General features: G+C 47.5%; 1 protein-coding gene across 5 annotated transcripts in view; it reads right to left on the bottom strand.

Moving 5' to 3' along the window:
• The window catches only part of ZMYM3 (zinc finger MYM-type containing 3), a 539,665-nt gene that overhangs the window by 134,888 nt on the left and 376,810 nt on the right, over window positions 1-27,967 (bottom strand). For all 5 annotated transcript variants that reach the window (XM_086918270.1, XM_086918269.1, XM_086918272.1 and 2 more), the window contains one exon: window positions 1,548-1,699. In XM_086918270.1, the coding sequence (XP_086774396.1) occupies window positions 1,548-1,699 (152 nt within the window). The remainder of the gene's footprint in view (window positions 1-1,547; window positions 1,700-27,967) is intronic.

The following is a 27,967-nucleotide window of genomic DNA, read 5'->3' as shown; positions in this document are numbered from 1 at the left end:
CGTCTGAGTCGTTAGACTTTGAAAAGGATCAAAAAATTATCGAAAAAGTTTAGTCAAAAATTGACTAAGGGGTACCACTTTTTCCGGATCTGCGCTTGCTGGTGCAGAAAAAAAGAAGAACTGACGTCAGCGCGTGAGGGCGGCGTCCAAGTACTCCGGCGACGTAATCCCGGCGCCAACGACGCCGACGACGGACGGGGAGCCGCAGACGACACCTACCGACGCGCAGGGGTACTGCTACGCAAAAGTTTCCGGATCCAGTCTAACGCCTGGGGATATTCCAAGGTAAAGAATCTAATACAAACCTGTTTCTTTCAGATTTTATGCCCACCTGACCCCCCCCCCCATCATTACTGGTATAGCACACACGTCTACCAAAGCGACCAGCCCTCTGCAACCGGAGGACCCAGGCAACGTAACGAGAACCTGCTAGTAGTACTTGGACAATGGCCCACTACGACCCTACGTCCCGAAGAAGACCCCTGAAAACCAACCATAAATATCTGTATGCTATCTTTCCCTTTTCTCCCATAGGAAAGCATTGTGTGTAAAGGTGCATTTAAGTCAACATTTACTTAACTGCTAAAATCTAGAAATAAAAAAAGTACTTTCTTGCTATCAAAGTTCTTGGTATAAAAAGTTATATAAAAATACACCTTGTTTTTCTAAATTAGTTTCGGATTTATTTTTACGTGTGTGTCTCATTTATTGCCTGTGTGTGTGTGAGCAAATACTTCGCACTACCCTCGGACAAGCCGAACTGCTTGTCCACACTACCACAAAAGAAGGCATTTGGGTTTTCATGTGTGCCTCTGTAAACCAAGTAGGGTTTGCTTGGACTCTATACACAGTGTACTACATTTTGGTCCACTAAATAAAGTGCCAGCTTCCTACAGAGAGCACATATACATGTCCGCCTGAGCATTTAGATGCCCTTTCGAAGTGTGAATTAAACTGTATGATTCAGACTAATCCAAAACTACGCATAAATGTAAAGGCACCGCTGCACATTCGCAAAATAGCAGTCTGCCAAACACGTAGCATAACACTTCCCACATAGGCCTATACGTACAACAGCATCCATTGCTTAAACATCTTTCTCACTCATGGAGCTTTAAATTCACACAGAGGCAAAATATAAGAGCATGACTATGGTCCACATGCACAACATCAAAAACTATTCAAACAGGCCTCATGACAGACCTGCTCTTACAAGGAGCGTGTTACCAGTCACCAAATAAACAGAGTGCAACTACAATACAAACATGCCGCTGGAAACAAAATCATTGTTATCAACTAGATCTGAAATAATACTGAACTTCATAACATTCAAACCAGTAATTACATGCACTTTGAAAATTGAAAATCAACTTCTGAGTAACAGTAAATTACCAAACAACCTTGCACATCAGTTCACAAAACAAAGTAGGCAAACGCGATAAAAAGTTAGCAGGAGCAGTCAACGAGAAAAGAACCCTACATTTAATTTCCTTCACCTCAGCTCAGGAACAGTCTAACAGCTGGTAATGGAAACCCCGATTTCTCACCTGCTGGATCCCAAGGAGGAGGTAAAAAATACTGTCTGGTTCATAGCGCTCTCCGTTTGGCCTTGTTACTTCTTTCACAAAGTTTACAAGGCCATAATTGAGTTCTGTTGCAGTACATGTCAAGAGGTCATCCTTAATTCGAATGGGTTTTGCTGCAAAGAAAAGACAGAAAAAGCTCATTGGATGAAGCACACAATCACAATTGTCTTTGTAAATATTTGATTCATGAATGTAATACTGCAGAGCCTGCATTGAGAAGGATAATGTTACTTACCCAGTAAGCATCTGTTCATGGCATGTAGAGTTGTAGATTCACATGCTTTGCATACTCCCACCATCTAGCGTTGGTCCGGATGTTTGCAAGTTATTTTTCTTCAAAGAAGTCTTTCGAGTCACGAAGTAAGGGGACTCCTCCTTTCAGTGATAGTGCGCATTGGCACCGACTCCATTGTTCGATTGTTTTCCCGAAAGAGGGTGAGAATGGAGGACGTAAGTGTAGAATAGAGCTATCCATGCATATGTATGTAAATAGGAAAAACAGCAACAACTACATGTGTCCGGTGAGTGTATGTGAATCTACAGCTCTACATGCCAAAAACAGATGCTTACGGGGTAAGTAACATTATCTGTTCGAGGCATGTGTGTTGTAGATACACATGCTTTGCAGTACGCTCCCCAAGTAGTGACTAATCTGACACTGCGTGGCCTACATTGCCTGTTGTCGTGCTAACCTATCCACACAATAGTTGGGCAAATGTGTGTTGTGTAGACCATGTAGCTGCTCTACATATGTCAGCTAGAGGAATGTTGCCTAAGACGGCCATAGTGCCCCCTATTTTGAATGTAGAACGCGCTCTCGGGGGTATGGATAAAGTTCTTTGCTTTTGCATAGCATGCTGGAATGCATTTACCAATCAATCTTGAAATACCTGATTTAGAGATGGGAATGCCTTTGTGAGGTGGAGCAAATGCAACAAACAATTGTTTTGTTTTACAAAAAGCTTTGGTCCTTTCAATGTAATATAATAAGTCTCTTCTAACTTCTAGCGTGTGTTGAACTATTTCTGCTACTGAATTAGGATGAGGAAAAAACACAGGTTACTCTACTGATTGGTTAATATGAAAAGCAGAAACCACTTTGGGAAGGTATTTTGGATTGCTGCGAAGAACAACGATCTTTGTGGAGTTGAAAGAAAGGTTCTTCTAGGGTTAGAGCTTGTACCTCACCAACTCTCCTCAATGAAGAGATGGCAGTGAGGAAAGCAACTTTCCATGAAAGAAACTGCAGAGGGCAATTATGTAAGGGTTCAAAAGGTGAGCCCATAAGTCTTGTAAAGACAATATTAACATTCCATACTGGTGTGGGTGGAAGTCTTAGTGGTATTACCCTTTTCAAGCCTTCCATAAAAGCTTTGATTACAGGGATTTTGAATAGCAATAAATGTTGTCTGTTTCGCAAATATGCAGCTAACGCTGAAAGGTGTAACCAAATAGATGTGTAAGCCAACCCTGTTTGCTGTAAGTACAAGTAACAGATAATGTTTTGTAAAAGAGCGTCTAGAGGATTGATCTTGTTGTTATTACAATAGACAACAAATCTTTCCCATTTTGCTGCATAGCAAGCTCCGGTAGAAGGTTTTCTTGCTTCTTTTAAAGTAGTCGTACATTGCGGTGGTAGATTGAAATAACCAAACTATGACTTCATGAGCCAGATCACTAGGTTGAGCTCATTGGAATTTGGATGTCTTTCTCCATGGCTGAGTGAGGAGACTGGAAGTGAGATGTAGTTTTTCATGTGGAACCACTGACCATTTTAACAGGGTGGTGTGCCAAGGTTGATGGGTCCATGTAGGGGCTTCTAGAATTAGTGTGTGGGATGTTTGCCTGAGCTTCCGAACCAGTAACGGAAGTAGTGGGAGAGGTGGAAAAGCGTAGGCAAATATCCCTGACCCGTTCATCCATAGAGCATTGCCTTTAGATAGAGGGTGTAGAAACCTGTATGCAAAATTTGGGCATTTTGCATTGTCTACTGTGGCAAACAGGTCTATTTGTGGAAATCCCCATTGTTGGAAGTGTGGATGGAGAACTTGGGGATGAAGTTCCCACATGTGAATTTGCTGCCTCTTTCTGCTTAAGAGGTTGGTAATCTGATTGTTTACTCCTAAAAGGTGTTCCGCCAGAAGATAGATCTTGTGATGAATTGCCCAGTACCAAATGTTTTGAGAGAGGCGTGACAGTTGGAGAGAGTGTGTCCCTCTATGTTTTTGCATTTAGTACATTGCGGTCATGTTTTCTGTGTAGACTAGGATAGCTTTGCCAAGGAGGTGTGTTTGAAAAGCTTTGAGGGCTAGGAACACCACCAGAAGTTCTAGGTAGTTGATGTGGAGACTTTTGTGAATTTTGCCCCACAGACCCTAGATTGTGTAATCTTGGAGATGGGCACCCCGACCTGTGATATGTGTCTGCGGCTGTCTACCAACACTAGATCGATTAATTTACCCTGTGACGGATTCCACTAACGTGCTAAGCACTTTTGCAGGGGACGCATGTCAAGCATTGCATGGGGTACAATTGCAATGCAAGACGCCATCATACTCAGCAGCTGCATGAAAACTCTTGCTGGTAATGTCTGGTTGAAACTGCAGTACCATAGACTGAATGTTAATTCTGGAAGCATTGGGAGAGGCTAGAGCCTTGAGAGTGTCGATAGTGGCTCCTAGATAAGACTGCATCTGTGAAAGACGCAGGTGAGATTTCTGTGCATTGATCATGAAGCCCAGTTGATGAAGTAGGTCGATTGTGATCTGAGTGTGTCAGACAGTTTTGGTAAGTGCTGGCCTTGATGAGCCAGTCGTCCAGGTAGGGGAAGACCTGAATACGTGGTCTTCTGAGATGAGTGGCTACTACTGCCAGATACATGGTGAATACTCTGGGAGCAGTGGTAACTCCGAACTGAAAAACTTTGAACTGGTAATGTTTGCGTGCTATAACAAATCTGAGGTATTTGCAATGAGCTGGATGAACTGGAATGTGAAAATATGCGTCTTAAGTCTAGAGAAGACATAAAATCGCCCTTCTGTAAAAGTGGACGTACCTGTTGAAGGGTCAACACGTGTAAGTGCTCTGACAGTATGTAGTGGTTCAACTGTTTGAAATCCAGAATAGGTCTTAATGAGCCATCCATTTTAGGGATCACAAAGTAGAGAGTAGACCCCTGAACCTTGGTACTGAAGTGAAACTGGTTCTATGGTTCCTTTCAGTAAGAGAGATTCCACTTCTTGTTCGAGCAACAGCAAGTGGTCTGGCGACAATTTGTGAGAGCGAGGGGGAATATTTAGAGGATTGGCGGTACGCTCCAGGCAATAACCATATTGGATAATTCCAAGCACCCATTTGTCGGTTGTGATGGATTGCCAAATGGGGAGAAATGAATAGTTTCTTACCTATCGGAGTAGTTTTGTAGCTTGAAGATCTTTCTGGATTCACTATGCTGTGCAGTATTCCGGAGTCTAGTGGTTGGGTCCAGAATCGTAGTCTTTTTGCTCTCTTTTTTTTTGTAGCCCAGGTGGGGGTCAACGTCCCACATTTTGGTGTACTTCCTGTGACGTCGGCACGCACCTTTGGGCGCCATCTTCAGATTCTTTTTTCTTATTTTTGTGTTATGTTCGTGAATCCTTTTGCAATGTTTTCAAGTCCTTCCTTAAAGTAAATGAATTTCCACTTTGTCTCTTAAGGTGTCTGTTTGTATATTGTCCTTATATTTCCACCTTCTTCTGCCTCATCTTTTTGGCGGAGGTGGGTGGGTTCGCTAGTGAATCCCGAAAGATCTTCAAGCTGCAAAACTACACCGACAGGTAAGAAAGTATTTGTTTTGCAGCGTGAATCTTTCTGGATTCACTATGCTGTGCATTGACTTTGTAGCGGTTTGTTATGTTTGTGGCGGCTGGGTGGAAGATGAGCGTTTGTTGTTGAATATATGTTGAAGCACTTTCTGTCCTACTTGTGCTTCCTTGTTCATTTGTATATCCACCAGAAGTGCTTAGTGAACGTGTGCACTGAAGCCCATGTTGCGGCCAGGCATATGTCCTGAATGGGTGTGTTAGCCAGGAAGGCTATTGATGCTCTCTTTTTCCTGGTAGAGTGGGCTCGTGCCCCCTCTGTTAGTTCTTGACCTGCCTGTTTGTGGCAGAATAGTATGGTTTGTGCGATCCATCGTGCGATGGTTCCCTTTGTTACTGTTCTACCCAGGAAACTGTTTGCGAAGGACACAAAGAACTACTTTGTTTTCCTGTGCTCTTTAGTTCTTTCCATGTAATGCATTACTGCCTTTCTAGCGTCCAGAGTGTGCAGTGCCCTCTCTGCGCTTGTGGATGGTTTCTGAAAGAAGCTTGGTATCTGTGTTGTCTGGTTCATGTGAAACCTTGACACCACCTTCGGCATAAAGTGTGGGTCCGTTCTCATCACCACTCTGTCATTGTGTATTTGGATGTACGGTTCTTGTAGCGTTAGTGTTTGTAGTTCGCTTACCCTGCGTAGCGAGGTTATAGCCACTAGAAAGCATGTCTTCATTGTGAGCATTTGTAGTGGGGCTTTATGGATGGTTTCAAAAGGCGGCTCTGCTAGGAATAAATTAAGGTTCCATGCCGGTGGCGGCATCCTCTTTGGTGGTGCGATCCTTTTAGCCCCGTCCAGGAATCTTTTTACTACTTGTGATGTAAAGAAGCTCTTTCCTGTCTCTCACCTTGTGTAGGCTACTATCGCTGCCAGGTGTACTCTCAGCAAGGTAGAACTTAAGTTTGATTTTAGCAGGTGTGTTAGATATTTTAGCACCGTTGATTCCTTTGTCATCTTCTTGTGTAGTTTATCCCTTGTGCACCATTGTGTGAATCTTTTCCATTTTGCCTCTCATAGCACCTCCGTGTGGTAGGTCTCCTTGCCTCTCGTAGCACCCGTAGTGTGCTCTCCGGCAGTTTCAGGTGTGCGAACTCTATGTCTTCAGGAGCCATGTCGCTAGGCAGAGGCTCTCTGGCTTGGCGTATAGTACCTCTCCGTTTTGCATGGAGAGTAAGTCCTTACTTCTCCCGAACTTTTGGAGGTGGTCCCTGCGCCATCTCCACTATTTGTGAGAACCATGACTGCCTGGCCCACTGTGGTGCCATGAGAATCAGCATCATGTTTCTGGTTTTGCATTTGCTGAGTACCCTGTGTATCAGTGGTATCAGGGGAAAAGCGTAGCCAAATGTTTTCGACCAGCTTATCCATAGGGCATTCCCCTGGGATTGTTCTCCTGATTGCGAACTATCGGCATTTTGCATTCTGGTGTGTTGCAAATAGGTCTATCGTTGGTGTTTCTTGTGCATTGAGCTCCCACTCCTGGGATGTCGATGTCTGTCTGCTGAGCCAGTCGGCCTCCGCGTTGTCCTTTCCTGGTAGGTGTACAGCTAAGAGGTCTATCTTGGGTGGGATGGCCCATCTCCACATGTCCTGTGCTAGGTTGGACAGTGCAACTGATTGTGTTCCTCCCTGTCTGTTGATGTAGAACATCGCTGTGGTGTTGTCGGTTTGTATCAACACTCTTTGCCAGTACAGTTGTTTCTGGAAGGCTTTTAGGGCGAGGAACACAGTCTTTAGCTCCAGGTAGTTGATGTGCTTGATCGCATCTGTTGTAGTTCACAGGCCCCGCACCTTGAGTTGGTTCATGTGCGCTCCCCATCCCCTCTGGGATGAGTCTGTGGTGATGGTCACAGTTGGGTTTGGTGGTGCTAAAGGCTTCCCCTTTGTTATGTTCTCCCTTTTCCGCCACGCTATCTCCTCCTGCACTGCGTGCGTTACAACCACTAGATCTTCCCAACTTCCTGTAGCTTGTGACCATTGTTGTTGCAGCCATTCCTGGAATGGTCTCATGTGGAGCCGTACATTGGGGATGAGGTGTATGCATGACGCCATCATCCCCATGATCTTGCTCGCTGTCCTCACGGTCAGAGCTCGCCACTTCTGGTACTGACGTGTCTCCTTCAGCAGAGCAAGTGTCCTCTTGTTGCTGGGGAACACTTTGCTCTGTATGGTGTTGATCTGTGCCCCAAGGAAGATCTTCACTTGCTCTGGTTCCATTGAGGATTTCCCCCAGTGTATTGAGAATCCCAGTTCTGTAAGCGTTTCTGTGACCCGCTGTACATGCGCTTTGCATTGTTTGTATGAACTTGCTTTTATTAGCCAGTCGTCGAGGTAGGGGTATACATGAATCTAATCCCTTCCCTCCGTAGGAGCGCTGCCACGGCAGCGAGACATTTGGTGAAGACCCTTGGTGTGGATTTTTAGTCCGAAGGCCAGGGCTGTGAACTGGTAGTTTGCTTAGTGTGGAGAGGTGTGGCGCCAGGGCGACTGACTCTGGAATCTGAGGATCACGGTTCGATCCCCTGCTCCGGGGCAGGTTAGCCCAGCACCATGTGATTCTGGGCAATAGCTTGCCTAATCTTCCAGACGGCCCCCAGCGCCCAGAGACGCTTACGGGCGATTGTTCGCGCTTTACAAATGTGGATTATTATTATTATTATTTGTCGATAACAAATCTTAGTAGATGTTTGTGCTGCCTGTTCATGGGCATGTGCAGGTAGGCCTCTTTGAGGTCTATGGTGGACATAAAGTCTCCGTCCCTTATCTGATAAATGACTTCTTGTAGGGAAGTCAATTTGAATTTTTGTGTCTTTATGTATTGGTTTAGGAACCGTAGATCCAGGATGGGTCTTAACGTTTCGTCCACTTTTGGTACTAGGAAGTAGTTTGATACACTCCCTTGTTTCTTTCTTTGAATGGTACTGTTTCAATGGCCTCCTTGTGGAGGAGTTCTTGTGCTTCCTCTAGGAGTAGCGCTAGTTCTTTTACTGAGCGCGCCTTCCTTTTTGGTTTCCTGTTTGGTGGTTTCTTTTCCAGTTCTATGCAGTATCCGAACTGTAGGATGTTCAGTATCCATTTGTCTGTAGCTATTTTCTTCCATTCCTGGAAGAAGTGTTTTAGTCTGCCTCCTACTGTTGTTACATGTTAGTTGATCTTTAGTCCGTGTAACCCTTTTTTGTTGGCTTTGTTGTTCCACTCCCATAGAGGCGTCCTGTGGGTGGGCACGCTTGGTGGTGCGGAGTCACTTTGAGGTGGGTTGCTAAGACCTCAGGAGCCAAATCGCTAGATTGAGCTGCATTGGGTCTGGATGCAGGATCTCTCCATGGTTCTGTGTTAGTTAATGTGGAGAGAGCTTCAATTTTTGATGTGGTACTACTGATAGCTCTAGTAGTGTGGTGTACCACGGTTGTCTTGCCCACGTTGGTGCTATGAGAATCAATGTGAGGGAATGTTGCTGTACCTTGCGTACCACTAATGGAATTAGCGGGAGAGGTGGAAAAGTGTACGCAAATTTGTTTGACCAGCTCATCCGTACTGCATTGCCTTTGAACAATGGGTGTGGGTATCCTTCTTCGTCGTCCCGGCTCAGTGATCTTGTTCCTGGATGTATTCTCCAATCTTTTTCGGTAGATTTTAGTATTTTCCACCTTCTTTTCTTCAAAAACTCTGGAACCTCTCGGTGATGATCCAGACCCAACGGCAAAAAAAAAGAATCTGAAGATGGCGCCCAAAGGTGGGAGCTTCCGCAGGAAGCGTGCCGACGTCACAGGAAGTACACCAAAAGGTGGGACGTAAACGCCCACATGGGAAAAAAAGAAAAAAAAGAGAAAAGACTACAATTCCAGACCCAACCACTAGACCGCGGAATAATGCACAGCATAGTGAATCCAGAAAGATTCACGCTGAAAACCTGCTGAAGTCTTCCCTCAAGAGCTGAGGAAGTGCTTAGGTCTGAGGGTGTTGACTTGGACCCTCCCCGGTAAAAGGAGCGCCGAAAGGAGCCACTGTCTGAAGGAGACAAAGCGCTCCATGGGATTTTGCTACCTCAGTGTCCTTTTTCATTTTTCCGAGCACTTTATTTACCTCAGGGCCAAAAAGATGTTCTTTGGCAAAAGGTGTATCTAAAATAAATTGTTGGACTTCGGGCTTAAAACCGAAGATCCCTAACCAAGCTTGCCTTCTGAGTAGGACACTAGTGTTGACCCCTCTAGCTGCGGTGTCAGCAGCATCTAGAGCACACCTAATGGAAGAGTTGGAAATTAATTTTCTTTCTTGATCCAAGTCTTGGGCTTTAGCTTTATGCTCATCTGGGAGGTATTGTAGCAATAGCTCCATTTCATCCCAGCGCGCCCTGTATCAGGCTAGAAGGCCCTGTGTGTTCGCAATATGCCAGTAATTGGTATGCATTTCGATTTCTTATCAAGGGGAGGAGCGTCCTTCGATGTTTGGGAAGTAGCTCTCTTGAGAGCACTGAATACTACCAATGTAATATAATGTAATGTAAATTGCATTTATATAGCGCGTAATTCACCCGAAGGTCTCAGAGCGCTCGCATAGACATCAGACAGAAAGCATAGGTCAGAGAGTTTAGAAAAGCCAGGTTTTAAGGTCTTTACGGAATCTGAGATGGTTAGATTGTGCCCTAATAGATAGGGGCAAGGTGTTCCAGGTTTCAGGAGCTGTTTTACTGAAAGACCTATCACCGTATCTCACAGTGCGAACTTTGGGAACCCTTAAAAGCTGCTTGCAGGAAGATCTAAGAGCTCTGGCAGATTTGCGGGGTTTAAGCTTTTTTTCCAGATAAACCGGCCCTTGTCCATGGATGGTCTTGTGTACTACGCAGCACAGTTTGAATTGGATGCGTTTCTTAATGGGAAGCCAGTGCAAGGTCCTAAGGGAAGGATCTGATGGGGTACGGGGAGGAAGGTCAATTACCAATCTGGCAGCAGTGTTCTGCAATACCTGCAGTTTTGCCAGAAGGTTTTCATTTATGGAAGTTAATAGGGCATTCCCATAATCAATGCGACTTATGATAAGGCCTTGGACTAGGGGCATACGAGACGAGAGGGGGAGCCACTTGAACATTTTCTTCAGACTGCGCATCAGGCCAAAGCTAGACTGCTCTACTTTCTTGACGTGTTCAGTCATAGATAGTCTATTGTCGACTATCACCCCCAGATTCCTGACCGAGGACCTGGGGGGAGGACACGGTCTGAGTGTGATTGGCCACCAATCATCTGGAGCCGAGACGGGAAGGACATGGACCGTCTCGGCTCCCGGCCAGCGCGCTGCTCCGGCCCGGAGCCCAGCGTCCTTGGGAGGCCCCCCGCGACGTACACGCTCCATAATTGTGGCGGAGGGTGTGGGGCACCTGCAGGGCTACCCAGATCGCTGCTTGTGCCGGTGGAGCGGCGATTGCTGAGCGCTCCTGATCCCCGCTGAGGACCCAACATGGCGGCCGCCCGGTGCCAGCTCGGGCTGTAGAGCAGCGGGGAGGAGGAGCGGAGACCGGGGGCGAATCGGATGGGCGCCGTGCACCCGAGCCGTGTGTGGGGCTCCTGCCGCTTCCCCCGCTGCCACCTCGTTGCTGGTGTCTGTGGAGCGGCGCTGGCTGGCTGCTATCGGTCCCTGCCGGGGACCAAACATGGCGGACGCCCGATGCCAGCCCGGGCTGAAGAACGGCAGGGAGGAGAGCGGAGACCGGGGGCGAGTCGGACAAGCGCTGAACACCTGAGCGGTATGTAGGCCCTCGCTGCCACCCGCTGTCGCCCGTCGAGACTCTTGCCCCCCCTTCCCCCTTGCTGACCACGCTGTGTAGCCGGTGCCTGACTTTAAGATGGCGCCCTGGGAGACACGCTTTCTCTGACCGGCAGACACAGGCTCCGGGAACACGAACACGAACGCAGAGGATAGTGCCCTGGTGGACTCTGGAGGACTTTTCTCGTGGACTAGACCCTCCCTCCATACCCTGCATCCTACCCACCCTTCATTTATGCTGTGAATGCTGCTGTTTGTTCGGACAGTTTTCGCTGGACTCTAGCCCTTCCCTCCAGACCCTTGCATCCCACCCACCCCTCCTCTATGCTGGTACTAGTGTAGTGTTTGCAGTGGTCCTTTGTACTCTCTACCACCCCTATATATTACCCTTAGAGTGTTTCTAGTCACATCCCTCCTGTCAGGATAGAAGACAACTCTAACAACTAGTATCCTATGTGATTATCAGATTGTATCCATGTGTATCCCCTCCCTGTGTTTAGAACTATAGCTTTAACGTCTAATCGCCTGTGGAACTGTTGGAATACAGCCAGGTGTTCCCCTTCCCCCGTGTGAAGAGATAACCCTACTCACTAGAGCAAAAAGTAATGTGTTCCTAAAATGTGTAACGTAACTGATACTATGTAAAGTGCCCTGTAAAGGGGCAGCTGACATTCCAGGAGCCTAGTCCCGACAGCTCGACGACTCCGGAGGGTTGGAAGAGGTCCCCCGCTATACGGCGGAGGAGGGCACTGGACATCGAATGCTGTCTTATGTAAAGCGCACTGATAACCTAATCGGTTCAAGATCCTAAAATGTGCAACGTAACTGATTCTATGTAAGCTGCTGTGATAACATGTAACGGAACTGGTGCTATGTAAAGCGCTCTGATAACCTAATCGGTTCAAGTTCGCGCTATAGAAAACTCTAAAAATAAATAAATAAATAAATCGTCGGTCCAGAACTTGTCTGCTGTTCCGAAAAGCACAATCTCCGTTTTGTTGGTATTTAGTTTTAAAAATTGTTTGTCATCCATCTGTCGATTGCAACCATACAATTTTGGAATCTTAATTTGGTTTCCGCGGGATCAGGGCCATTGGTGATCAGCAGCTGAGTATCATCAGCATAAGATACGGTGTCAAAGCCGTGGGCTCTGATCACCTTCGCCAAGGGGGAAGACATATAGATTAAAAAGCGTTGGGCTCAATATCGAGCCCTGGGGAACACCTTTATCATTTTCCTGATGGCTGGAGGAGTACATTCCGACTTGAACCTTTGAGCGCCTTTTGGACAGATAACTTTTAATGCAAAGGAACACTGAGCCTTCGACACCAATCTCTGCAAGCCTCTCCAAGAAAATGTTATGCAAGATGGTGTCGAAGGCAGCAGACAAGTCGAGCAGGACCAGTATGGCCAATTGTCCTGTGTCAAGGGTCATCCTGACATTGTCTTCTATTTCAAGGAGTCAAGTGGTAACTCGCCTTTAATAATTACCGTAGCTGTTGGGGTGAGGTTTTTTTTGTCACCTCTAGGAGTAAGGATTCCTGCATGTGTAGGGTCTTTAACATTTTTGTCTGTGTGCATCATTATTCGTTTGAGCATAAGGAGTGTTTCGCTCAACCGGTGAATGGATCCTAGAGTTTCAAATAGAAAGTCCTCTTCGAAGGATTCTCTGTGGAGTACGACCCCATGATATTGTGCGGCCCTGGAAATCAGTGGTTGATAGGATATATTGTCATCAGGTGGAGATGGCATGGCAGGGTAAATGTGTGGATCAGTATCCAATGAAGGGTGAATTGTATAATCTGTCCATGGATCACCTGGTAAGTTAATGACTCCACTAATCAAGATCGTCTCCCTCATGGTGAGATAGTGGAGAGATGTGAGGTGTGATGTGTAAAGGATCTAAAAGTGGAGAGGAAGGTGGAGGAGATGGCAGTGGTGGATGAAAAGGGTTTGTACCAACATTTTTCCTCTTCAAAGGGATTTTTGGAATGACTGTCGTAAGCTTGTGCTTAGAATGCGGCTTGGCGTGAATACGCCTGCATAAGGATTAATTTACAGTTTCTTTTGTTTGTGATCTGATTTGAATGGTACAGTGTCTTTTTTCAGATCCCAAGGTGCTGAAGGGACATCTTCGATTTAGGCACCAACAATTTCGGGGCCAAGATGGAATGGCCTTTTGGCATGGAAGGTTTCGTCTCCAAAGACTGTTTCTTTTTCGGAGTGGAGGGTTTCGACTCCGAACCGACTTTGTGCTTGGAACCGGAAGGTTTCAGCTCAGAGTTGGATTTCGTTTGACTTGGTCCCAAGGCAGAGCGCCAGAAATATTGTCTCGGTGCCGACCTTGGCCAGAAGGCCGAGGTGGCGGCGAAGCCTTAGATTTTTGGGGAGTGGTGGACGGGGCAAGGGGTCTTCTGTACTCATGTCAACTTGTCCCTGCCGCACATAATCAACATCGATGGTCTATCTCCAACTATGAATCGGAGTCTGACACAGAGAAGACCTCTTCTTCCTCAGGTGATGAGGGCTCGAGGTCATCGTGCTCGGAGTTTTCACCTAAGATATCCAGCATGTGTGTTGGCGCCGCATCTCCCGACGTCGAGCCTGACTATCGCGGAGAGTTTTCTTCGACCAAAAAGATTTGCACATGTCGCAGTCGTCTTCTCTGTACTCTGGAGACAAGCACAAGTTGCATACCTGGTGCAAGTCAGTGCGTGAGTACTTGACGTGGCACTGAGGAAAGAATTTGAACGGAGTCCGTTCCATCAACAAAGAGATGGACCAACGCGGTTAGGCACAAAGGCCACCCAAGAAACTTTCTGATCGAAATTGGAGATTTTGTTTTTGTTGACCGAATCGATACGCGGAGAAGTGGGTAACTCCTCCGAAAACGCGTCCAAAACAGTACCGTCGAGGTTAGTGTGGATTGCGCACTGAGTGGAACCCGAAGAAAGGTTTCCAACAGCAATACACTTCTGAACCCGATAGCGGAAAAAAACAATCTAACAATGGAGTTGATGCCCATGCGCACTATCACCGAAAGGAGGAGTCACCTTACCTTGTGACTGGAACAACTTCTTCGAAGAAAAACTACTTGCAAATATCCAGCCCCCAACACTAGATGGCAGGAGTATCCAAAGCATGTGTCCCAGGTACCCAGGGCCAATGTTCTTTACCTAAAACTGTACCTCTGTACACCCAAATGGGCACCTCTACTGCCACAATCTAGTCCCTTGTAAAAGGTACCAAAGGCACTGTGACCAGGGAAGGTCTCCAAGGGCTGCAGCACATATTGTGCCACCCTTAGAGGTACTTCACACTAATAAACCAACACTGCCCTTGCAGGCTGGTGTTTTGGTGCAGAGAAAAGTTAAGACTCAACATATGTGAGAAAGTGGCTCTATATATACACTGGACCAGAATAAGGTACAGTGTGTATAGTGTCCACAAACCCCGGAGGAATAACAGAGGTTAAAGCCAGGTGTGACCTTACTCTCAAAAGTGGTAGCTTGGTCGAGCAGTAAGGCAGTACCAGAGGACAGTGTAAAGCATTTGTTGTACACAGTCAGCAAAAGGTTTCACACACTCAAAGACTGAACTCCAGGCCAATTGTTTTTATATCAAAGATATAGCGGTTTTATTTTTAGAACCAACAGATATCAAAAATTATACTGTTCTCAATATTAGAGGTCTTAGACGAGTACTTTGCAGAAAGGCAATAAACTTTGTAAACACAATAGGTACAGGGGTTGCAGTAGGCAACACAATTCTAAACACAATTTAGCATTGAGCTAAATGGATTTCCTTCTATAAAAACAGATGATTACTTGGTAGATTACTTTGGTACTTCCAGAACTGGATCCTAGATTCGGTCCTGGGGTCTAAGCTGAACACAATTTAGTAAAAACATTTTAGTTATTGCAGTGATTTTTCAGGAATATAAAGCTATTTTAAAAGTTCACACTTAGAAACTTTTCAACAGAAACCTGGCAATGTTATCCAATGGGAGAAAATTCAGGTTGCAGGTAAAGTACGATCTCGTTACTTTTGTAATCCAGTACTGGGCTCCTAGGTCCAGCACTGGGGTCTCAACTTAAAACAGGTAAGTAATTACGTTTCAGTATTTCGTATGATTTTTAAAGAATATTTCAAGTTTTCAAAAGTAGACACTTAGAAGTAATTTCATAGAGAAAATTGATTCCTATGGTGAAAATACAGGGTGCTAGTACACCCGGTAAGGATTACTTTTGCGGTTCAGTACTGGGCTACAAGGTACAGTACTGGCTTCTCTCCTGATCACAGGTGAGTACTTCGGAATTCGGTTGATTTTATATGAATATTTTAAGTTTCCAAAACTTTACAGTTAGAAGATTTTTCGAATCAAGCCAGTCAATGTTATCCAATGGCAGGTAAGTGAGTTACCGGTTTCCAGGTGAGTACTCGACTGGTGAAGGAAAATGCTACTTACCAGTATACATCTGTTCTTGGCATGTAGAGCTGCAGATTGACACTTTGCATTAGATCGCCACCTGGTGTTGGGCTCGGATGATTGCATGTTGTTGTCGTCTTGGAAGAAGTCTTTGTAGTCACGAGATAGGTGACTCCTCCCATGGACGATAGTGCGCATGGGCATCGGCTGCATCCTTAGATTGTTTTTCGCCATGATGGGAAATGATGGAGTTAGTAGAGAGAAGAACAATTGTTACTTACCTGTAAACAGGTGGTTCTCCAGTATTGGTGTCTTTCATAGATTCACATGCTTGAATATTCCCAGTCGTCGAAGTGGGAGTCCCACGGTAAATATCATAGCAATAAGATGCTAATAACATAAGTATGTAAAAACATAACACATAAAAATAGACAGTTGAAATGCATAGAAATACCAAGACATAATTCCTACATAGGAATACATGGCAGAGACAAAAAAACACTTGCAATATATCCATGTCATTATGTTAGTCCAAACTGCAGCCAATCAGGCGCAAGATCCCCTCCAGAACATTCTCCTCTGAGCTCAGTCCCTCAGATTTTCGTAGCACAGGAGTGACAATAGAGTCTATGAGGAGAAGAGAGCCTCTGAGGGGAGGTGGGTAGATCGCATGTGAATCTATGAAAGACACCAATACTGGAGAACCACCTGTTTACAGTTAAATAACAATTGTTCTTCTCCAGTATTGGGGTGTCTTTCATAGATTCACATGCTTGAATAGAATAGTGAGCAGTAGGAGCTGAAAAAGGCTCGAAGAAACCATGCAACAACATGGAAGAAAACTCCATCGACTATAATAAAGTCATGCATTAATAACCATAAGCAAAATAACCATGATGGAGGAGGGAAGATAGAGGCTCACCTTAGTTAAAAAGATGACGAAGTACTGCCTGTCCCACTGCCATATCTGCGTCATTGATGGCATCCAGGCAATAGTGTCTTGTTAAAGTATGCCTGCTGGACCACGTGGCCGCTCTGCAGATTTGATGAAGCGGCACACCGGCAAACAGGGCAGTAGAAGATGACATCGCCCTGGTGGAATGGGCCCTCACTGAAGACTGAAGAGGCCTGCCGGCTTGCTGATGGCAGAAAGCAATTGCTGAAGAAATCCAACATGCAATATTTGGATAACATATGTTGTAGGTTAGAAAAGAAAGACAGAGGCAGTGTCGCTGTTGGAACCTGCACCGCTTGTTCTTCATCCTAAAAATAATTGCCTTCAGGTTCCTCACCATAGTCCTGTCACTTAATGACTAATTCCGAAGGACTGTGTGCCGCCCCAAAATGGCCACCATCTTCCTCTTCTGAACCGAGTCCTCTTCAGAGCCAGTGGCAAACAATGGCGAAGGTGGCTGCTTGTCGTCTGGAATAGACAACTGGTCTACCTGAACCTGGCGACGTTGGTGTAGTGGGCCGGCGTTGGAAAGACCAGAACCTGACGTTGGTAGTGGCAGCAATGGCAACGATGCAAAAGAGGAGGTAGTCACCGTCGACGAAGTAGTCGTCGACTTAGCTGATGACGACGGCAGAAGCGTCGCCGAAGAGGAAGATGAGGATTCCACCGTCCACGGTGTCACCGTCGATGGCGCTGTCGTCGACGGGTCTGGCGTCGACGAGGTCTTAAACGTTGACGAAGAAGTGGCCGTCGACGATGATGAAGATGCAGCCGTCGAAGCACTCGTCGACGGGATCGACGAAGATTTAACAGCTCTCGTCGATGAAGAGGTCGTCGACGACGAGAGAATTTTCTTTTTCGTCGACGAGAGGATAGGTAACGACGATGAGACAGGTCTAGAGCCCATAGATACCTTCGTCGACATAAGATGACGACGACGTGACCGTCGTCGACGAGCCAGCAGCAGATGTCGTCACAGTCGCCGTCGACGAGCCAGAGATGGCAGTTCTCGTTGTCGAGGTGATGGTCGACGCTCCCGTCGACGATTTAACATGTTTCTAGGTGGAAACATGACTGGAAGAAGCAGAAGACGCCTGAGAGTCCTATATCGTGCGCGAAGCAGGAGGAGGTGAAGACACCGTAGAAGCCACAGAAAGAGAGAGTTTCTTTTTCTTTAAAAATGGAGAAGGCAAATCCTGCCCATTGCTACGCTTACTGGCTGCTTTAGAAGTACTAGACATAAGGCTGTCAGCGTCAGAAAGGGGGATATCCTTGTCCTTAAGTCTCTGCAACCAGAGGAGGAGACGACCTTCCCTGTCTTTAAGGGTCTTAGTAGAAAAGGTCCTGCAAAATTTACATTTGCTCACCTCATGGTCTGGGTAAAGACAATATATACACTTGCTGTGGGGATCTTCAGAGTATAAGCACAGCTTCCCATAGGAAGAACAGGGTCTAAATAAAGACTTCTTACTTGAAGACTTGTCAAACACTGGAATCCAGAAGAAAAGTTGAGAAAAACTGAGCAGAGCTCAGGGAGACTCCCTTCACACGATGTGCGGTAGAAATCTGAGGGACTGAGCTCTGAGGAGAAGGTTCTGGAGGGGTGCTTGAACCAGATTGGCAGCAGTTTGGACTAACATAATGACATGGATATGTTGCAAGTGTTTTTTCTCTCTGCCATGTATTCCTATGTAGGAATTATGTATTGGTATTTCTATGCATTTCTACTGTGTATTTTTATGTGTTATGTGTAGGAGAGTAGGGTCTGCAATCCTATGATCACCCAGATTTTTTGCTTTTGTTTCACTGGTTTACGACTTTCTCTGGCTGTGGGCCTGCCAATCAGACCCACAGCCTGGCTGTTCTCTTTCTAAATTACCTCATGTACCCTAGGTGCATCTACCAATTGGTACTGGGCCACCTTATCAGACCCTGTAACTCAGGGCATAGGTGTACCCAGGGCTACCAGGGGCTGCAGCATGTATTATGCCACCCCTGGCTGGCCTCCTAAATTTGACACAACTGGCTGCATGACAGCTGGGGCAAAGTCGTGTAATCACCCTTTGCTGTAGGTGTAGTATACCTATACCTAACCCTAAAATGGACACACAGATTCCTATCAGTCACTCCTATGGCAGGCCTTGACAATCCTGAAGGCAGAGTGCTTGGAATCGTGTGAGATGGTGCTCTGGCATGAGCTGAGCCTGTCTGCAGCTTGCGGAATCAAGTCCTAATAGCTGTTCCATGATATCGCATACCATATACTCTTAAGTGCATTATAATCCTCGCGGTTAAATGCTATCTTTGGTATTGCTTTATCAAAACATGTCGAGTAAGGTGTCATACGAATTGGAATACTAACCCCTCGCCAATCCTGGCGACGGGGTTAGCATTCCACCCTTCTAGAGGGACACGACATGTATGTAACTGTGAACCCCGGTTAAAGTTAACTGAAGCCTCAGCTCCACAAAATGGATGCTGCCACCACAGACACGAGTCTGACCCCCTGCAGCTGGGAGTCCTTCCAGTGAGGGGAGCCTGGACAAAGGGTTTCCTGTCAGGGGCGGTGCTAGCACCGTCCCAGACATGGTTTTGTGTATCCTGGGTAGGCAGGGCTTTACAGGAAGGTGACTGCTGAGTGGCACCCCGGTGCTCACTACGCATAGGCCGGTCTGAACCAGTTCCAGGGGCACACCAGCCCCTGGCCTGGGGAAGTCCGGCATGGCTGAGGGGTGTAACCACCCCCACCTAGTCCCACCCATAGGCAGGACCTAGTCACCGGGTCAGCCCCCTTTTTTAGTATAAAGATGGGAGCGGGCCCCCTGTTAAAATTAGATCATCTTTGGAATCAAGATACCACTTTCTTCGAAAGGACTTCACGATTTCTTCTTCAAGATTCTCCCTTGTGGCTAAGGAGTAGTCACCCTGCATCCGCAGGCACCATCCTAAAGAACACTGCGGTCTGCTGCAAGTCCCTCATCACGAATCCGACGACCCAGCACGACGAGACCCGGCTTCCCTGGCACCTCTGACCTCTACTCACCTCTACAGCAAAGCTGAGAACCGTGAGTGCGACGAGACCTCAAGGGACCGACGATCGCCAAGACTGCACGACATCTTTACTGCAAGCCCACCGTGTCCTCCACTGGTGAGTGCTTTGGGGTCCGAGAAGCCCCGACCCTGCGCAGCTCCAGCACCCAAGGTCAGCCTCCCTGCATCTCCACGATCTGCGTGGGGCCCTTCTGCTGTTTGCTGTGCACCGCGTTGTTTGGCTACTAGCCGGCTGGCTTGTGGCCTTCTGGACGACGCTCAACGACTTCACGACTGCTGGTCTGGTTGCTCCAGGCTGGCCCTTGCTTCCTTCTTCAAGAGAGGCACCCCGGACCCTCCTGGTCCACTCCAGACGCCATTTTAGGTCCACCGCGTGGGCTTGAATTTGCCAAGGCTTTGTTGCCCAATCCTGGGTCCAGCGACGCCGACAGCTTCTAACTTCGTGGGACAGCTCGATCCTCCATCCTGGTCGCCGACAACGCCTCCTGGTCCGCGAGATCTCCGAGCTACAGCGTCACCCACTCACCTTGTCGAGGTGGCTACCATCCGGTGCCCTCCTGGTGCCCACTGACTACTGGCTAGTAGTCTCGAACTTGGTCCCCTCTGCTTTCAGGTGTCATCTATCTTCAAGATCCAGGCTTGGATCCAACTGAACTTTCTTCACTGGTCACCGGCCAGCATCTTTTCTTCCGGCTCCTGGTCCGTCTACGAGGATTCCCGACGTCTTTTCAGACCTATGCAGCTGCAGCCCCTGGGCTAGGTAACTTCGGCATTTCGGTGCCCCAGCATAGCCTCACTATCCAAGGGTCAGAATCTACTTTCGTTTTCTCCCTACCAGGTCGGGTTCGCCCGAGAACACTAACTTTCTAATTCCTAGCTACCATAGACTTTTGTCCGCATCTCGCGTGAGAGTGCACACACTGCACCCGAGTCCCCTAGGCCTCCTAGAAGTAATCTAACGATTCCCTAGTCAAGTCCTAGCGATTCCAAAAGCTATTAGTACTGTACTTACCTGCTAGGAGTTTCGCATTCCACTTTCAGAGTATATGGTTTTCCGTGCCCCTCGGGCATTTGTATATACTGTGCTAACTTAAGTATTTTTGTAAGAGTTTTGGTTTGTGCTTAGTACCCTGTCCTCATAAAGAGTACAGGGCTGTTGTGATCTTTAAATAAATAACTGTTTATTTTCATAACACTTGTGTGGTGTCCTTTCACTTGGTATTCAAGGGGTATATGTGTGGTAAACAGCTGGCTTAACGCGCCCTCTCGAGTCTTTAGCCTTAGACTGCTCGTATCCACGCTACTAGGATAGCTGGTCTATAAGGTTGACTTACAACCAATCATCAATAAGGGTTGCTGGACTGATACATAGTGTTCACTAGAATAGTGACCACTGCATATCAGGCCACCTTCTCACATTGGTGAGCAGCGGTTGGGATTTGAGCTTGCTGTTGTTTTACCACACGTATCCTAAGAATATCTTGTTGAAAGATCACATAAGTACTGTTAGGTACACATAACTAAAGCTTAGAATACTCTGAGTTCTACTGAACCAGCTGTTGTAGCTCCTCAAGGCTTAGCACACCTTGGCTGCAACTCTTAGCAAGGGATCAGTAGGTAAACACATAGTGTAGGTAGGTGCATCACTTACACCACACTAGAAACAGTATGTCGGACAAAGGAGGAAACACTGAGGTTCCCCTTGTGTCAGTTGACCCTCCACAGGTCATCTCTTCAAGATATACTGCGCTTAGCTTCCATGAGTTACGACAAGTGTGTACCTCTAGGAAGATTAAGCAGGGGTCTAACCCCACAACTGCCTTTCTGATTGGTCTCTTAGAGACTCATGATGCAAGGAGGGCTGGTAACCCAGACCCTTCTAATTCAGATGGCAACATGCCCTCCTTACAGGGTCCCTTTGATGCCCAGGACCATCCTCTTCAGGAAGCAGATGATGCTGATGATGAGGATGATGATTTGGTATCAGGGGATGAGGCAGAAAAGGAACAGGTAGAAGTCAACAGACTAACCAGGTCCAACTTAAGCAGACATGAGATGGGCACTAGGGGACCCTTGGGGCCACTCTCAGGTCAGCTTAACATTGGGAATGGACGAGATAGATCTCTATCAAGAGGCTCTATCAGATCCCTTCATACCAATGGCTCTCAACGTTCCTCTCAAAGGGGAATGACATCTCCCCAGAGGAGAATGTATGAAGCTAAGGAAAAGGCAGCCAATCTGAGGATTGAAAGGGAAGAACTTGCCCTGGCCAAAGAGAGGCTTGCCTTTGCTAGAGAGCAACAATTGAGTGGGACAGTCCCCACTGGTGGCAGCATTGTACCTAGCAATAGGGAAAGGAGTTTTGATACAAAACACCTTGGTAAGATAGTGCCCCCCTTTAAACAAGGGGATGACATCCACAAATGGATTACTGCTTTGGAGAGGGCCTGCACTGTGCAAGGTGTTCCCCCAAGTCAGTGGGCAGCTATCTTGTGGCTCTCCTTTGAGGGTAAAGGAAGAGACAAGCTCCTCACCACAAGGGTGGAGGATGCTAATGATTACCAAGTCTTGAAAAATGCACTGGTTGATGGGTTTGGCCTAACCACTGAGCAGTACAGGGTGCTGTTCAGGGATACCCAGAAAACTCAGTCTCAAGATTGGGCTGACTTTGTAGATTGTGCCACTAAGGCTTTTGAGGGCTGGTTGCTGGGCAGTAAGGTTACTGATTATAAAGGATTGTACAATTTGATGATGAGAGAGCAAATTTTAAACAATTGTCAGAACCAGTTGTTGCATCAGCATCTTGTTGACTCAGAGCTGACCTCTCCCCAAGAATTGGGAAAGAAGGCAGACAGATGGGTTAGAACAAGAGTTAAACAGAACCAGGGCCAGAATCAAGGTGGTCAGAAGAAAGCAGACCAGAAGGGTAAAGATTCTAAGGGGGAACAAAATGACCAGAAGTCTTCGACAGGTCCCCAACAACCCAAAGAGGGTGGGGGTCAGGCTCCCCAAAAGAAGAAAGAAGGCCAATCTAAAAGGTGGTGCCAATACTGCAAAAGTAAAACTCACTGGTTTAGTGAGTGCACCAAGAAAGGAGGAGGGCAGACTCCTGCCACTGCAGCCCCTAAGGCACCTGTGCCCCCTAGTACAGCCAGCAGTGGTAGTGCACCTCCCAAGGGTTTAGTAGGGTTAACCCTGGGTTCTGAGGGGTGTGACAACTTAGTTGGTACACTCACTCAGGCTGTCCTTGTTTGTACAGGGGATGTGGATATGTCCCCTGACATAAGTCCCAATACTTTGGGCAAATACAGACAGACACCTTTTATTAATGGAAAAATGGCTCAGGCCTATAGGGACACTTGTGCCAGTGTCACAATGGTGACACCTAGCTTTGTGGACCCTGGACAGATCATGCCAGGTACAGAATTCCTGGTGACCAATGCAAGCAATGTCACTACCAATCATAGTATGGCAATTGTAGCTTTCTCCTGGGGAGGGGTAACTGGCCAAAAGAAGGTTGTAGTTAGTTCAGACCTCCCAGTGGATTGTTTGTTGGGCAATGATTTGGAGTCATCACAATGGTCAGAAGTGGAGCAGAGGACTCATCTGGAAATGTTAGGTTTGCCAGCACATGTGTTTGCTGTGACTAGGTCACAGGCCAGAAGATGCCCCACTGAACAGGTGCTGGATCCTGGAACAATGGACCAGACACCTTCCAAGAAAAAGAGCAGTAGGGTTAAGGCTGTGCCTTCCCCCTTGCCCCAGGTTGTGGATCAAGTCTCAGAGGAGGCTGACCTGCAGGAATTGAGGGAAACTGAGCCTAGAGAGTTTGAACTTGATCAAGTTGAATTCTTGGGTTCAGGGGGACCCTCAAGGGAAGACCTGGGGAAGGACCAGTTAGGCTGCCCTTCTCTTGAACCCCTCAGACAGCAGGCTGCTGCTGAGGCTGCTGGGAACGCCACAGGTACCCACAAGGTATACTGGGAAGATGGACTCCTGTACACTGAGTCAAGAGACCCCAAGCCTGGCATGACCAGGAGGCTGGTTGTACCCTTGTCTCAGAGAGGTTTCCTACTTACCTTGGCCCATGAGATTCCCTTAGCAGGACACTTAGGCCAGACAAAGACTTGGGACAGGCTTGTCTCACACTTTCACTGGCCTCACATGAATGAGGATACCAAGGAGTTTTGTCGCTCCTGTGTCACTTGCCAAGCCAGTGGTAAGTCAGGTGGCACAACAAAGGCCCCCCTTATACCAATGCCTGTGGTGGGGGTGCCCTTTGAAAGAGTGGGGATTGACATTGTTGGTCCAATGGAACCCCAGACAGCATCAGGGCACAAGTTTATACTGGTGGTAGTGGATCATGCCACCAGGTATCCTGAAGCTATTCCACTTAGGACCACCACAGCACCTGTGGTGGCAAGGGCCCTAGTTGGAGTGTTCTCCAGAGTGGGCTTCCCTAAGGAGGTTGTCTCTGACAGAGGTGCAAACTTCATGTCAAGCTATTTAACTGCTATGTGGAAGGAGTGTGGTGTCAATTACAAATTCACTACACCCTATCACCCACAATGCAATGGGCTTGTTGAAAGGTTCAACAGGACCCTAAAAGGGATGATTCATGGACTACCTGAAACACTCAGGCGTAGATGGGATGTCCTGATGCCCTGCCTTCTGTTTGCTTACAGAGAGGTCCCACAAAAGGGGGTTGGCTACAGCCCTTTTGAACTTTTGTATGGGCATCCTGTGAGAGGCCCCTTGTGTTTGGTGAAGGAAGGATGGGAGAGACCTCTCAAAAAGCCTGCAACCAACATAATGGACTATGTACTTGGTCTCCGCTCCAGGATGGCTGAGTATATGGAGAAGGCATCAGAAAACCTTAAGGCCAGTCAAGAACTTCAAAAAGCTTGGCATGACCAAAAGGCTGTCCTGACTGTTTATCAGCCTGGACAGAAGGTGTGGGTGTTGGAGCCAGTGGCCCCAGCAGCACTCAAAGACAAATGGTCTGGGCCCCACACAATTCTTGAGCAAAAGGGAGAGGTCACCTACCTGGTGGACCTTGGAACTCCCAGGAGTCCCCACAGGGTACTCCATGTCAACAGGCTCAAAGCATATGTCGACAGGAAGGACATGAGCTTGCTCATGGCCATAGATGAGGGACAGGAGGAAGAGAGTGACCCTCTCCCAGACCTGCTCACTCAGAATCCTGATGATGGGTCAGTAGATGGTGTTGTCTTTTGTGGCAGCCTCTCTGAACATCAGCAGAAAGACTGTAAACAGGTTCTTCAGTCTTTCAGACATATGTTCTCTCTGACACCCAGTCAGACCAATTGGTGCACCCATGAGGTTGACACTGGTGACAGCCTGCCAGTCAAGAGTAAAATCTACAGGCAGCCTGATCATGTTAGAGACTGCATAAAAACTGAAGTGCAGAAAATGTTGGAATTGGGAGTCATTGAACCCTCAGATAGCCCTTGGGCTAGTCCAGTAGTTCTAGTGCCAAAGCCTCACACCCAAGATGGTAAGAGAGAGATGAGGTTTTGCGTAGACTACAGGGGTCTCAATGCAGTCACTAAGACTGATGCCCATCCAATACCAAGGGCAGATGAACTTATAGATAGATTGGCTTCTGCCAACTACTTAAGTACATTTGACTTAACAGCTGGGTATTGGCAAATCAGGTTAGCTGAGGATGCCAAACCCAAAACAGCATTTTCAACCCCTGGTGGGCATTATCAATTTGTGGTAATGCCCTTTGGTCTGAAAAATGCACCTGCCACCTTCCAAAGGTTGGTGAATCAAGTCCTTACTGGGCTGGATGACTTCTGTGCAGCATATCTAGATGATATTGCTGTCTTTAGCTCCACCTGGGAGGATCACCTGGTCCACCTGAGGAAAGTGTTAGAGGCTCTGCAAGCAGCAGGCCTCACTATCAAGGCCACCAAGTGCCAGATAGGGCAGACACAGGTTGTATACCTGGGCCACCTTGTAGGTGGAGGCCAGGTTCAGCCACTGGAGAGCAAAATACAGTCAATCAGGGACTGGGCTCCTCCAACCACCCAGACTCAGGTTCGAGCTTTCTTGGGCCTGACTGGATACTACAGAAAATTTGTCAGGAACTATGGTTCCATTGTGACACCATTAAATGAACTGACAAGTAAAAAAATGCCAAAAAAGGTTCAGTGGACAGCAGGCTGTCAAAAAGCATTCGATGACCTAAAGCAGGCCATGTGCACAGCACCTATCCTTAAGAGTCCAGACTACTCCAAACCATTCATTGTCCAAACAGATGCTTCTGAGTTGGGTGTGGGAGCTGTTCTTTCTCAACTGAATTTTGATGGTCAGGATCAGCCCATTGCTTTTATAAGCAGAAGGCTGACCCCCAGAGAGAAGAATTGGTCAGCTATTGAGAGGGAGGCCTTTGCTGTGGTTTGGGCCCTGAAGAAGCTGAGGCCATACTTGTTTGGCACTCACTTCAAGATTCAGACCGACCATAAGCCCCTCTTGTGGCTAAATCAGATGAAGGGTGAAAACCCCAAACTGCTTAGGTGGTCCATTTCCCTACAGGGGATGGACTTTACAGTGGAACATAGACCTGGTACTGATCATGGCAATGCCGATGGGCTCTCCAGATATTTCCACTTAGAACAAGAAGACTCACCTGGTCAAGGTTAGCTTATTGTCCCAAAGTTTGGGGGGGGGTCATGTAGGAGAGTAGGGTCTGCAATCCTATGATCACCCAGATTTTTTGCTTTTGTTTCACTGGTTTACGACTTTCTCTGGCTGTGGGCCTGCCAATCAGACCCACAGCCTGGCTGTTCTCTTTCTAAATTACCTCATGTACCCTAGGTGCATCTACCAATTGGTACTGGGCCACCTTATCAGACCCTGTAACTCAGGGCATAGGTGTACCCAGGGCTACCAGGGGCTGCAGCATGTATTATGCCACCCCTGGCTGGCCTCCTAAATTTGACACAACTGGCTGCATGACAGCTGGGGCAAAGTCGTGTAATCACCCTTTGCTGTAGGTGTAGTATACCTATACCTAACCCTAAAATGGACACACAGATTCCTATCAGTCACTCCTATGGCAGGCCTTGACAATCCTGAAGGCAGAGTGCTTGGAATCGTGTGAGATGGTGCTCTGGCATGAGCTGAGCCTGTCTGCAGCTTGCGGAATCAAGTCCTAATAGCTGTTCCATGATATCGCATACCATATACTCTTAAGTGCATTATAATCCTCGCGGTTAAATGCTATCTTTGGTATTGCTTTATCAAAACATGTCGAGTAAGGTGTCATACGAATTGGAATACTAACCCCTCGCCAATCCTGGCGACGGGGTTAGCATTCCACCCTTCTAGAGGGACACGACATGTATGTAACTGTGAACCCCGGTTAAAGTTAACTGAAGCCTCAGCTCCACAAAATGGATGCTGCCACCACAGACACGAGTCTGACCCCCTGCAGCTGGGAGTCCTTCCAGTGAGGGGAGCCTGGACAAAGGGTTTCCTGTCAGGGGCGGTGCTAGCACCGTCCCAGACATGGTTTTGTGTATCCTGGGTAGGCAGGGCTTTACAGGAAGGTGACTGCTGAGTGGCACCCCGGTGCTCACTACGCATAGGCCGGTCTGAACCAGTTCCAGGGGCACACCAGCCCCTGGCCTGGGGAAGTCCGGCATGGCTGAGGGGTGTAACCACCCCCACCTAGTCCCACCCATAGGCAGGACCTAGTCACCGGGTCAGCCCCCTTTTTTAGTATAAAGATGGGAGCGGGCCCCCTGTTAAAATTAGATCATCTTTGGAATCAAGATACCACTTTCTTCGAAAGGACTTCACGATTTCTTCTTCAAGATTCTCCCTTGTGGCTAAGGAGTAGTCACCCTGCATCCGCAGGCACCATCCTAAAGAACACTGCGGTCTGCTGCAAGTCCCTCATCACGAATCCGACGACCCAGCACGACGAGACCCGGCTTCCCTGGCACCTCTGACCTCTACTCACCTCTACAGCAAAGCTGAGAACCGTGAGTGCGACGAGACCTCAAGGGACCGACGATCGCCAAGACTGCACGACATCTTTACTGCAAGCCCACCGTGTCCTCCACTGGTGAGTGCTTTGGGGTCCGAGAAGCCCCGACCCTGCGCAGCTCCAGCACCCAAGGTCAGCCTCCCTGCATCTCCACGATCTGCGTGGGGCCCTTCTGCTGTTTGCTGTGCACCGCGTTGTTTGGCTACTAGCCGGCTGGCTTGTGGCCTTCTGGACGACGCTCAACGACTTCACGACTGCTGGTCTGGTTGCTCCAGGCTGGCCCTTGCTTCCTTCTTCAAGAGAGGCACCCC

The sequence above is a fragment of the Lissotriton vulgaris genome, chromosome 4_1 (genome assembly GCF_964263255.1).
Source record: "Lissotriton vulgaris chromosome 4_1, aLisVul1.2, whole genome shotgun sequence".
Lineage (NCBI taxonomy): Eukaryota > Metazoa > Chordata > Amphibia > Caudata > Salamandridae > Lissotriton > Lissotriton vulgaris.
Note: the sequence above shows the minus strand (reverse complement) of the source record. Positions and strands in the feature narration are given on the sequence as shown.